The 12,635-nt window shown below is 43.2% G+C and overlaps 1 protein-coding gene across 3 annotated transcripts in view; it reads right to left on the bottom strand.

Moving 5' to 3' along the window:
• Window positions 1-12,635, bottom strand: part of TTBK1 (tau tubulin kinase 1) — a 100,936-nt gene that overhangs the window by 65,935 nt on the left and 22,366 nt on the right. For all 3 annotated transcript variants that reach the window (XM_074536767.1, XM_074536768.1, XM_005486770.4), the window contains exons 3-4: window positions 12,223-12,370; window positions 132-205 (exon numbers count right to left, since the gene is read on the bottom strand). In XM_074536767.1, the coding sequence (XP_074392868.1) occupies window positions 132-205; window positions 12,223-12,370 (222 nt within the window). The remainder of the gene's footprint in view (window positions 1-131; window positions 206-12,222; window positions 12,371-12,635) is intronic.

Raw genomic sequence — 12,635 nt, 5'->3', positions numbered from 1 at the left:
TTCCATTCCACCCTCTTTCTGTGTACAACCAAGTCTTTACACCAGTGCTTGGCCTTATTCTCTCAGTGTAAATCCTTCCCAGTGATGTCATCTCTATGGGACAGACAGGAGAGGCAAAGGACAGAACTCACCTGAAGCTGCATGACCACATAATTAAACTTTTCATTTCTTCCACAGCCAATAAATCTGCAAACATGATCCTTCCCTGAAAAGAAACAGAAAAGAACACAAGATAACAACCCTGTGATCATCATGTTTAGAGAAATGGTTTCTGATTCAGGGCTGGTACCCATAAAATGGTATCAGGTAAGGAGTTATGCATAACAAACTGAGCTCAGCTCATTACACCAACTTTACTCAGTACTTGTACACACCACCATCACACTTACCTACTATCACTGCTTACCCTGAAACAGCTAATCTAATGCTACCTCAACATGAGCAAACCCTGATTTTTATAGTCAGAGACAACCAAAAAACAAAGATGTCTATGGGAATAATCCACTGAAACATAAAAGCAATTTTATTTTAAAATGCCCAGAGGGAAGAGCCAAGTGTTCCTACCTGGATATAATCTGGGGATTCTAGAGATTCTTGAACACCAGCATGGCTTCTCCACTGGATTTCCCAGAGGAACAGCAGCTGCCTCTTCTTCCACTGGATCTTCAGAGGAAGACTGCACCTTTTCTACAGGATCCCTGCTCCAGCAGAACCACATCTGATATTCCACGAGGGCTGCAGCCACAATTCCAATTGGAATGCTACTAACACCCTGACCCACAGGGTGTCAGGTCATATTCTCACTCTTTCAGTGTTCGTTTGGTTTACTACATTGATTATTTTATCTTTTTATTTTCTTCCCTAATAAAGAATTGTTATTCCTGCTCCCATATTTTTGGCGGAGAGCCCCTTAATTTCAAATGTATAGCAATTCAGAGGGAGGGGGTTTACATTTTCCACTTCAGAGGTGGCTCCTGCCTTCCTTAGCAGACAATTGTCTTTCCAAACTAAGACGCCATGCTGTGCCTGACGCCCTCAGGACAGGGTTGTCCCTCCTGGCTGCCAGGGCCCTGCTGACCCATGTTCAACGTGCCATGGACCAGGATCCCCAGGCCCCTTTCCATGGCACTGCTTTCCAGCATTCCATTCCCCGGTCTGTACACCCAGGGTTGCCCCAGCTGTTTTTCAATGCCTCCTAGAATAATCTTCTCAGCAACTTCACCAGGCACTGAAGGGACACTGACAGGTCTGTTGTTTCTGGGGTCCTCCTTCTTTCCCTTCCTGAAAATCAGGACAACACTCACCAGCTTCCAGTCACCTGGGACCTCTCTGGATTCCCAAGACCACTCAAAAATCATTGAGAGAAGCTTTGCAATGACATCAGCCAGCTCTTTGAGGATTCTTGGCTGAATTCCTTTAAGCCTCACAGATTTGTAGGGACCCAGCTGGAGCAGCAGACTCCGCACAATTTCAGGCTCAGCTGGGAATTGATCATTCTCACAATCAAGATCCTCCAAGCTCAGGGCACTGAGACCCCCTTGGTCCATCAGCCATGTTGAAGACAGAGGCAAAGAATGTGTTAAACACCTCTGCCTTGTCCCTGTCTCTGTGAGGTGACCATCCCCACCCTGCAGGGGACAATGAAAATGGGATTTTTCAAATATCTCAGTGGAAATAGGCAGTGTAGAAATAACATCAGCTGCCTGCCAGTGTGAAGGGACCCTCAGAGCCAGAGTTGTCACTCCAGAGTCAACACATCTGGGCAACCTCAGAAAGAATCAGTTCTGTTTCTTTAGGATCTCATGACACTCCTGTGCTTCAGCAAACTGGCCACCCACACAGGTGGCAGAGAGGATGGACAGGAGGAGCCCACACTCATGCCAGCCATGATTCACAGATTTACAGAGTCCCACTTTGCTTTGTTCGCCTTTCAGAGCACCAGGGGATGGATATTGAGGCAAAAGCCAAAACACAGCAACTGTTTCTAGTGACAATGAGAGCTATTGTGTGGTGAAAAGGGTAAATTACTCATTTTTTTAAACTTGCTTTTATTTTTTTTAATAATTGCAAAGCATGGACACCACATGCTTTTTGTTGCTGCAAAACTACAGATAAGCATTAAAAACCAACCCTCTGCCAGGGAGAACCTGCCCACCAAAATCACTAATTTCAGTGAAACCAGAGGGGTAGTGTCCAGTGGCATGACTTAAGACACATCTTTGCTATTTTCTAAAAATTCTTTTAAATCTGTTTCCTCCATAACACCACTATTTTCTGGATCACAACATTTTACAGAAAGAAAAAGCATTTTAGATTTTATTCTTTTTGAGAATTTTTTGCTTGTTTAGGATGACAACATGTTTCTGCTTACTATAATTTCTGAAAATGATGGACTGACAGTTCTTGATTACCTGCATCCCCAAACTGACATGATTTTGTACTGAATCCTCCTTTCCAGTCTAAAACAGGCTCAAAACCTGACCAAAGTTGGTCTTGGGAATTTAGGCTCTGCCTGGAACAGCTCGGCCATGCACTGCCTTGCAACACAAGCAACATCAGGAAAACAGAAGAAAGGAGGTGAAGGGAAACCATGCCCATTTCTGCATGAAACAAAAGGAATATAACAGAGTGTAGGAAAGGCAGGCCACATTTAGAAGTGCTGCATGTACGGCCAGCCAGTCCTACAGGTGGGATGAATGCCTGCAGCGCCAAACCCTCTGGGTTCCAGAGCCTTTCGCTCATTTTTCATCTAAAGGAGGCACCAGATTACAACTGTTTGCTCTCCTGGAGCAGCTCATGCCATGCTGAAGCAGCAGATGGAGGCTGACAGTCAGGTGTGATTTTGGGATTCCTGCAGCTCAGTCCTGAGGCTGAGCAGAATTGTGAAGCACACAAGAACAATCGTGTTAATTGCCTCCTGTGCAGACAGGATGCTGGAATTGTCATTCCATCCATAAATTCCCTTTAAGGCAGCAGGAAATAGCCTCTCTTCTCACACATGCCCTCCTCGAGCATGGAGATCATAGAAGAGAGCAGCAAAGCATATTTGAACCCAGAAAAGAAAGAAGGGAGGGGAGGAATGTATTTTTTTTTCCAAGGTATACTTGGTATGGGAAGCATCACAACCATTTTACTGCTAGACTGCTCTGCTCAACAACCACCCAGATATTCCAGAGGGTCACAAGTTATACCATAGAAAATATGCTCTGTATCTGCTTTTGTTTGTTACTAAAACAAAGCAAAAACCAGGGCAATAGATTATGAAGAGTTTTGGCCAGTTCATTATCTAACATTGGAGGAATACATCAGCCCAATGTTCATAAGCACTGACTTGAGAAAAGTTTCAGAGTGTTTTATTTTGTTCACAAGCATTTAGTTAAGGCAAAATTTTAATGTTCAGCCATAGAAAAATATTCTTTCTACTGCAGTCTTTTAACTACAATGAATATAATAATGCCCCATGTAATAAGGGGTAAGAAAGATTTCAGGCACTGAAATGGTCTTCACCATCCTTTTCCTGAAGAAACTTAAAAATGACAGTCAATAATTATGTTCTCATGTATAAGAACCCCTTCAACCCTTGGAGAGATATTCATCACCTTGTAGAGATATGATTAAAGTCCCCATTTGAATACTTTAAAATTTTCATTACATGAAAAGCTTTCATTACACAGCCCCTAAAAGAACCTAAATTATGATCCTTTTTTGAGTCTATTTTTTCACAAGGATCAATTTCAAACTGGTGGACACCAATATTCATTCCAATCTTCTACTCATTTAAGTTCTTAAATATCCCTAATGTAGTTTCAATGCAGCAATGAAACAAATCAAATAAATACTAAGAAGGAAATATGTGACATTATTGTTGCAACCTTGTTTTTTTTTTCTAAGAGACTCCATATTTCCTGTGTTTTCATCAGAAAATCAGTAACCACTCTTCTCCACAAAGAAGATAAAAAATGTAATCTTTTAATTTTATGCTAAAATTCTGTGATTCACCTCCATGGAGTAGCTGTCTCATTCTTATCAGTTCACCCAAAACACTGAAGTAACTTCTGCTGCATGAATTATCATAAATCTCATAGCAATTGTTACTTAACCTCACCAATTCTTGCATTTTCTCCTGCACAATACCAACATCACGAGTTCAGCAGGGCCACCAGGATGGTGGCAAGGAAAGGAAAATGTAACAGATTAAATTAACAGAAAGTGCCAGAGAACTGGGTTTGTTCAGCCTTTAGGAAGGCAGCAGAAGGGAAACTCTCTGCTGGTCCAAGCCACCAAACACAAGAGTGCCAAGAAGATGGAGCCCGACTTTCCTCAGAGCTTATCCTGGTTTTGTGTGGGCTGGAGTTCATTTTACTCCTGGTAGCTGTTACAGTGCTGTGTGTTGTATTTAGGATGAGAACAGGTTGATAACACTGAGTGTTTAGGCTGTTGCTTAGTTCCTACCCTAAGTCAAGGACTTTTCATTGTTCCCCTGCTCTTCCAGTCAGGAGCTGCACAAGAAGCCAGGAGGGAGCTGTGAGACACTGCAAAGGTTGATGTCTCAAGATATTTTAGGGTGCACGTGTGTGGGGCAGGGCAGGTTGGGCCTTGTCCTGGCAGTGCACCCCTAGAGCCAGCATCCCAGCCTGACAGAGCTGCCCATTGTCACACTGGAGAAAATGCCCCACATCCCACCCCTGGAGCCCCTGACCCAGCTCCTGAGCGGCCAAGTAACCAGAAGTCACACCTGGGGAAGGGTGAGGAAGGCCAAGAGCTATTTAAGGCCAAATATGTGGCAAGAACATGTCCTGACCTCCTCTTGGAGTTTCTAGCAGCTGAACATTGTTGGAACCCAGGAGTTGGCAGCTGTATGTGTCCTTCTCTGTATCATTTCTGTCCTTCTCCTTCTTCTAATTCCCTCTTTTTCAGTTACTTAAAATCAAATGGGCTTCGAGTTTGTGAAGTTGAGTGGGCTACATCAATGCTTTGAGAAGTGTTTTGTGTTGGTTGAATGCTGCTCCCAGCCTTTTGCCAAAGTTCTCTGATCTTCTAAAGCTACCAGAGAAGCTATTTTGTTGTTTGGACCTCTTGAGAAGATCTTGTTGGTGTTTCTCCTGTGTATCTAAATGAACAGCCATAAACCTTGTTAAAAGCTTCGTTGAGAGAGTGTTTTGGGGCCTTGCAGGAGCACAGATGGAAGAGCTGACCTGAATGGGCCAAAGGGATCCTGCTTACTGTGGGATATCATCCTGGGTATAAAACCTGGGGCTGATTCACCAGGAGCCACTGCTTGGGAATGGGCTGGGCATTGCTCAGAGGGTGGTGCATCACTTGTACTTCTTGGGTTTTATTCCCCCCTTTCATTTTCTTATCTCCCTTTTCATTGCTAATGTTATTGTTCTTATTTCAATTAATAAACTGTTCTCATCTCAGCCCATGGGTTTGATATTTTTGCCCTCCTCCCCATCCCATGGGGACAGGGGTGCTGAGTCAGCAGCTGTGTGGTACTTAGTGCCAGCCAGGGTTAACCCATGAGAGAGACACACAGAGAGGCACTACTGGGCATGAGCTGCAATATGGGAAGCTCCTATTAGATGCTATTTCTTTATTCCTCCATGAGAATGGTGAAACCCTGGAACAGGGGCCCAGAGAGGCTGTGGGGTCTCCATCTCTGGAGGTTATTCAAAACTTCACTGACAAAAGCCCAGAGCAACCAGATCTATTTCTTTTCTGCTTGGAGCATGAGGTTGTACTAGAGACCTCCAGAGGTCTTCCCTGAGAGCCTAAATTTTCTCCTGGATCTGTATCACATACTGGGAAAAGCCCAAGTGCTTAGGTCACTAACCATGACATAATTATTTTGAGCACTTGGCCCTGCTGGGGTCTCTGTGATATGCACAGCAATGGACATGAGGTTGTACAACTGCTCTCACTGGTATTTGGAAAGCTGCAGTTGTTTCTCAGTGCTCTATATTATAGTGTACATTTTACACCCATCCTCTTCTTTATTTGCCTGTCAGTGTCAGGTTTATCAGCTTATCACAGGTTTTGTATTGTGGGGATACTGAATTCACTTCTGTGCAAATATTGTAAAGAAATGGAGGATTCATCAGGACTAGAAAATGAAATGAGAGTTATTTTCATCATCTAACTTTACTTGGAAATGCTGCCTTTAACTTGGCAGAGCTGGCTCACACAGACTTCTTTCCTCTGCAGTTACCAAGTTTTATCTCTGGTCAGAAAAACCAGCCAGACTTCAGGGACTTGTCAACTCAGCTGGACAAAGGAGTTTTGAACATGAAAGGAGACAAATTCTCTGCTGGAAGTAAGGCTTAAATAACTACATCACTCAACAGTAATCAGCTAGGATTTAACCAACTGGATTAAGCTTGCTAGTGCTTCTGCAAGAAATCAATGAACTAATGGGCACAAACCCAAAAGGTTGGTCATTGTCCCCTAAACAATTAAAGGTAAAACTACCTGACCTTGCACAGCATAATTTCCTCTAGTTGTTTCCCTAAACCAAATTATCAGTACTTGAAGAGGAGTACTGATAATAGATCCCACACAGGTCAAGACACAATACTACTGGAGCAAAAATTCAACACAATCTCAAAAAAAAAAAGTGGCTTAAATCCTTTTTCAGCCCTGCCATGACCTTCCCTCACCCAATGGCACCATAGCATAAAAATCATGTGTACCACATGCCAGTTCATTCAAACAACTTCCACATGGAAAAATGCAGTGATGAGAAGAAAGGCTGAAGTTACAGAAACTCTGACAAGGGCAATTCACTCTGCTTTTTGTCTTTGCAGAGAGCTTGCTTACATCCACCTAGAAAAATATTGTAGAAACATATAAACTGTGTCTATAAAAGTAAAAGAAATGGAATCACAGAGCATTAAGGCAGCACTTTAACACAAAAAACTCACATGTAAAAAAGAACAAAAACCCCTAGGACCAGCAAGTAAGAAAAGCAAGGTTCCTCTTCTTCCATTATTTTGCTAGGAAACTCTTATCTGTCCAACCCCAGCAATAAAGAGGGAACAAGCAGTACAGGATCTGCTGTAACAAATTCAGGTACTCAAAAACTACACTGCCTGTGACCAGGCTGCATCTTGCACAACTACTCAATATGCAGAAGATCTCTGCACTGCAGAATAATATTAATCAGAGTCCTACACAATGGAACTGGTTTCACTGAAAAGAAGGCATTTACAAAGAAAACAACACACTGAAGGGAGCTTAGCAATATCTGGCAGCCAAGAGAGATCGAAAGTAAATACTCAGGGCCTTGTAACCTCACACCAGGGCAACATTGCCGCTGCAGATGAACAGAAAACATTGCTCAGCACAAAAATAATCTGGCCATTTTAAATTACAGCCTGCTAGGCTGCTCCAAAGAGAATCTCAGCATAGGGCACTGAATGTTGTGGCCATATTTAGAGAGCCTGTGGACCAGAAGATATACAAACTGCACTCCTTGTGACAGATCCTTGTGCAGTGCTCTGGTCTCACAGGTCCCCAGGGTGCTCCCAGAGACACCCGCCAAGAAGTGGGTAAGGACAGGGAAATGCCTTTGAATTCAAAGCATCTGCTTCTGAGCCTCACACAGCCCCAGCTGAGCATCTAGAGAGAACACAATTCCTGGTTTGGCCCCTAAGATACTTTCCAAACCTCTCTCTGCAGCAGCCAACTGGATTTAATCAGGGATACTAGTTTACAATTTCTGCAATTAAGGTTTCCGCAATTAAGGTCAGAAAGGCAGACTGACAGGGACAGCCCAAGCCAAGCACCTCAAAAGCTATGCCAGAGCTGGTCTCACAGAGAGAGATGTGGCATTTTGATGAACCTCAAAGATCTCAGAGACAGGAAACTGAGTCTGGGTAGTACTGATGCTCCTTTGCCACCTGAATATTGCTCCACAGCAAATCCAGCATTGGGAAAAAAATCACAGAGAGACCAGGCAGATCACTGTCCATTTGTATTTCAAAGGGTTAGAAAATAATTGAGGAGATGGAAACACATCTGCTCATCCAGATGTGATAGTGTACTCTCCCTTCCATATGTTCAATGATAGGAAACCATCACTTTTTTTTTTTTTTTTCTCCTCATGATTCAAAAAACAAGGAGCCTCAGAGTCCTGGTTTACAGAAGCAATGAGGTTTTAAAGAAAGCCCCCATACTACCTTAAATCATCCCAACTACCACGTGTCAGTGCTCCCAGAGTGGCTTTGGGTCATGTCAGGTTTTCTCTGAGCAAGCAGACCATGAATTTCTATTTCAGGAGCATACTAAGTAGTCCCCAAATCCTACATGAGAGGCCAAACCAACAAATGCACCCTCAGACAGGAGGGCAGATTAGAACTAACCCAATTCAAAATCCCAATAAATCCATGAAGTTTATAGTGTAAAGCCCAAGCCATATCTGCTGGAGATGTAGAGGCATGAGCAACTGCTGCTCCCCACTGCTCACTAATGGAGACATTGCTTCAGAGGCTGGAACACAGAAAACCCAGCCAAAGCTGCCCTTGCTCTCTGGATATGCAAGTTACTCCTTCACTTAGCCATACAGATCTTATTTCCATTTACTTTTAAATTAATGTGATCCAAATGACTTCTCTACACAGCAAAACACTGGCAGGTCTAACTGCACCAGCAAGTTCCTCTGATGGAGAGAATCTGCAGGAGGAGTTTTGTCCCTGCAGCTTAGGCTTGGTTTCAAAGTGCTTGACTGCAAAGTAGAAAATCCCATTATGTTAAAATTGTGTGCAAATGGTACAATCACACACACACACCTCACTTAAAGATAGATTTACAGTAGTAGTTAAGGGAATAAAATGAGGGCTTGGCACACAAATGGTATTCTGACAGAGAAGCTGTATTCATGCACAAATTCACTGTGCAGATGTGCCCTAACTGTCCCTGAAACAGTTTCTGAATTTGTTATTGGTAAGATTTTCAACCCTAGTAGTGTAATTCTCTACTAGCTTCTCTAGGAGCAACAAGACAATGTAAGGCAAATACTGCTCCACAAGGATTAAAATAAAAAGCTATCTTGTGGTGCTCTGATTAGAATTAGATCTGAATTGATTATAAATTGGAATTGATTAGAAATTAGATAGAGTAGCACCAGACAGAATGTCCTGAGTCCTGCAAGTCCAGCCTGGACAAGAAAATATTCTACAGCAACTCTGTGGGACCAGGTGTTCATTTTGACTAATAAAGTCTATGGAAAGCAAGAAAAAGACACAAATGCTGCTAAAAACTTCTTGGGTACAGGTGCAACAACAGGAAACTGAGAGCTTCAGCTTATCACCTGCTGGAGCAAGAAACTCCATAAGCTCACTTGTCAATTGTGTTTCACCCAAAGCACAAAAGGGCACCATTGCTGGTGCCTCACAGACCCAAGTCAGTGAACAGATTTTGAAGTTTGGTCAGAAGACAACTTATGATCCTTGCAAGTAACAATGCAAGTTAGAAAGAATTTTGCCTTTGGGAAACATATTAATATATCTAAACAGACGCAGAAAACTCACTGTACATCCAGAAAATTCAAATCAAGTATGAGCAGAACAAAATGACTCTACAGAGCAGGTGAGGGATACTGACATGGCAGTGATCTCACACAGCCAAGCTCAGGTATCTCAGAGCCATTGGTGTTGGAAGGGACCTGTTGAGAGCATCCAGTCCCTGCCCCTGCTCAAGCAGAAACAGCTAGAGCAGGTTTTCCATGCTCACATCCAGCTGGGTTTTCAGTATCTCCAACCTTCTCTCTGGGTAACCTGCTCCAGCACAGGACCACCCTCAGAGCAGAAAACTACACATGGTGTTTATCAGAAGGTTCAGAGACTCTCTAGAAGAGTCATTACCTGACTAGTCCGGGAAGGACATTGTGAGGGACCTACCAGGAGCTGAGCTCCCTGATTAAATCTGGGTATTTGGTATAAATGTGGCTATTCCACAAACTGTCCCAGAAATCCTCACTGTTGGCAACAGCCTGCAGTCCACACCAACCAGGAGCTGCTGCTCTCAGAGGTCAGGCTGTGCCCAAACCAGGTCTGCAGTATGGCCCAATGGCTAACCTTCTCTATCCCAAACTCTGCTGAACTCTTGTAAGATGTAACTCTTGTAACTTGTAAAATTCTGATCACAAGCTCTGGAAAGAGCAGCAGCTCATTCATTAGTCCCATAAGGTTGGTGTGACACCTAAATAGGAAACAATAAAGTTGCACTGTTTAAGAGGGATTGTAATTTTCAATTCTATCAGAAAAGTACAGAGGAATTTTAGACAATATTGTTCCCTTGCTTTTCATCTGGAAATCCATGAGTTGATTGTATCACCTATGTCAATACCAAAAACTTACTCTACCCACCAACTGTTGGGAAAAGGTAGTATCTCCCTTCCTGAAATGTTTCTCACCTCTTTGCAACACTCACAGGGAAAACATACACAATCCGTGTATGATTCCCCATGCTCTCAACCCAATTTCTTATTTTAACTTTATCATTTATTTCAGTAAAGCATTTGGGGATTAACCTTCAACCAAAAAAAGCTAAATTCCTCACAGAACAGCTTGATTTATAAAGAACATGGCTGCAGTAATGTGTCATTCTTACACAGGATAGCTGATGCACAGCCAATTCTGCTTCTTCTGTCTTTTCTGTCCTTTTCTTGAATATTTACTAACTGCTTTGCCAAGGGGCTTTTTCTAGTTCCATACAGCACCACTCCCTCTCCCCAGTTACCAGCATCATCCTGTACACAAATGTGGGTGTTTTTTCAAGCATTTGGTATTCTCAACAATCTTCCAGAAATAAACACAAGTATTAGTCAACACCTCGCACATCTTCTGATCTGCTTTAGTGGTTTCAGCTCATGCTTTTCAAGCACTCCCTGCCCTGGATGCAGCACCTATTGGCAGTGGCCAGCATGACAGCACTGTTTGTGGCACTCTAAAATCCATCATTCCACACAGTCCTGCCCTCACTCAATTCAGAGCAGTTTCAAGTATCAACCAAACAAAAAAATCTCAATCACAGCCTTACTTGCCCTCGTGGCAGTGTGTCCAGATCTCAGACATCCACTCTGCTCCTCTCTGGGAGCTTGTGCATCCAGGCCTTTCACAGATCAACAAGTCCTCACAATGACCTGGGCTGATTTCTCCTTTACACAGCTCAGCTGCATCTTTCACAATCCAGAGTATTCAAAAGAGGCCTTATCAGTCCTCCTCTTGGGAGAGCTGAAATGTGGAAAACTATGTGACCTTCAAAAATAATTCACTGGCTTTTACCTGGAGGCAATCTGTCACAAACATTGAGTAACTCATTTCACAAGGCCTGCAACAGCCTCGCCCTCAAATTCAATTAAATCTCTGGAGATTTTGTACAAAGGTAAAGGTACAGACTCATAGGGCCACAACAAGCATGAGGCCTGGTGATAAGGATCCTACTCACTGCTCCAGCAGGTGTTTCCTCAGCCCAAGTGGGAATCCTGCAGAAAGGAACATCCCTAAAAATTTATTTTACAGTAAAACACATAAACTGTCCCTGGTAATAGCTGGCTTTGCCTTAAAAAGGAAATCCATGCACAATGCCCTTCAGCCAAGAGCAGTTCTCAGTTCCTCAAAGGCAGATTTAGAAATTCCTTGTTTACATCCCTCCATAGCAATCTTTTCAGCAGAAACCTGCCTCCTTCAGCCAGGAGCAACTGCATCAAGACAGCTCCCATCCACTCTCATTAAGAACAGGCACATCACTTCACACTTTGCCTTCAGGATAGTGAAGTACATGAAAAATTAGTTAATAATCAGTTTCCCTATACCTCCTGTTGTCCACTTTTTGCATTTCTCTACTAGTCAACCATTTAACTTGGAGACTCTGTCATGCTTCAGGGCTCCATGTCCTCTGGGAGGCAACCTCATTTTTTAGTCAGATGCTGCTCCCTCTATTCCTTATTTTCTAATCAGCATCACTAGATTGCACAGACCAGTGGACCAAGAGTTCAGTCCAAGTCTCCTCATTGTCCTTATATCCTGGCAGACAAAATAGTCCCTGTTGTTGGATCTCACTTGAGTTGCAGAATGTAACAACTTTCTGAGCTGGATGACTAAACAGGACATCACATATAGATGGAAGCTGAGGAGAAAACAATAAAAAGCATCTGCAACTTTGGATTCTAATAGTTAACATGCACTTTCAGTACTTCCAAAGGCCAAAGGCCTTTTGCCTTACCTTGCAGCTTTTTCAGGACAGCCACTTCCATCTTGAGAACCTGCTTGGGCTGCTGAGCTGATTCCACCTTCAAGGCCACATTCTCACGGGTCAGCAAATCCATTGCCTCGTAGATCTCCCCAAAGCCACCTCCACCGATCTTCTTCAGCTGCAAAAGTACAAAGGGGTTTGCTACAATATGTACATGAGAGGGATCAGCAAGCTGCCTCTCACAGAGCCTGCTCCTCTGCTGTGCAGGGAGAGCAAGCTCAGCTCCCAATCCGTGCTGTGCCTGAATCCCTTCACTGCACAGCCTGGCAAAAGTCCAGCTACCCACTTGAGAGTGCTGTGTATAAATTCTTTGCTCTAACAACAAAGAACAAGCCTAGCAAGCAATGACAGGTGATACTTTTTTAAAAGCAAATGATAATGCC

Source organism: Zonotrichia albicollis, chromosome 3 (assembly GCF_047830755.1).
Source record: "Zonotrichia albicollis isolate bZonAlb1 chromosome 3, bZonAlb1.hap1, whole genome shotgun sequence".
In the NCBI taxonomy this organism is placed as follows: Eukaryota; Metazoa; Chordata; class Aves; order Passeriformes; family Passerellidae; genus Zonotrichia; species Zonotrichia albicollis.
Note: the sequence above shows the minus strand (reverse complement) of the source record. Positions and strands in the feature narration are given on the sequence as shown.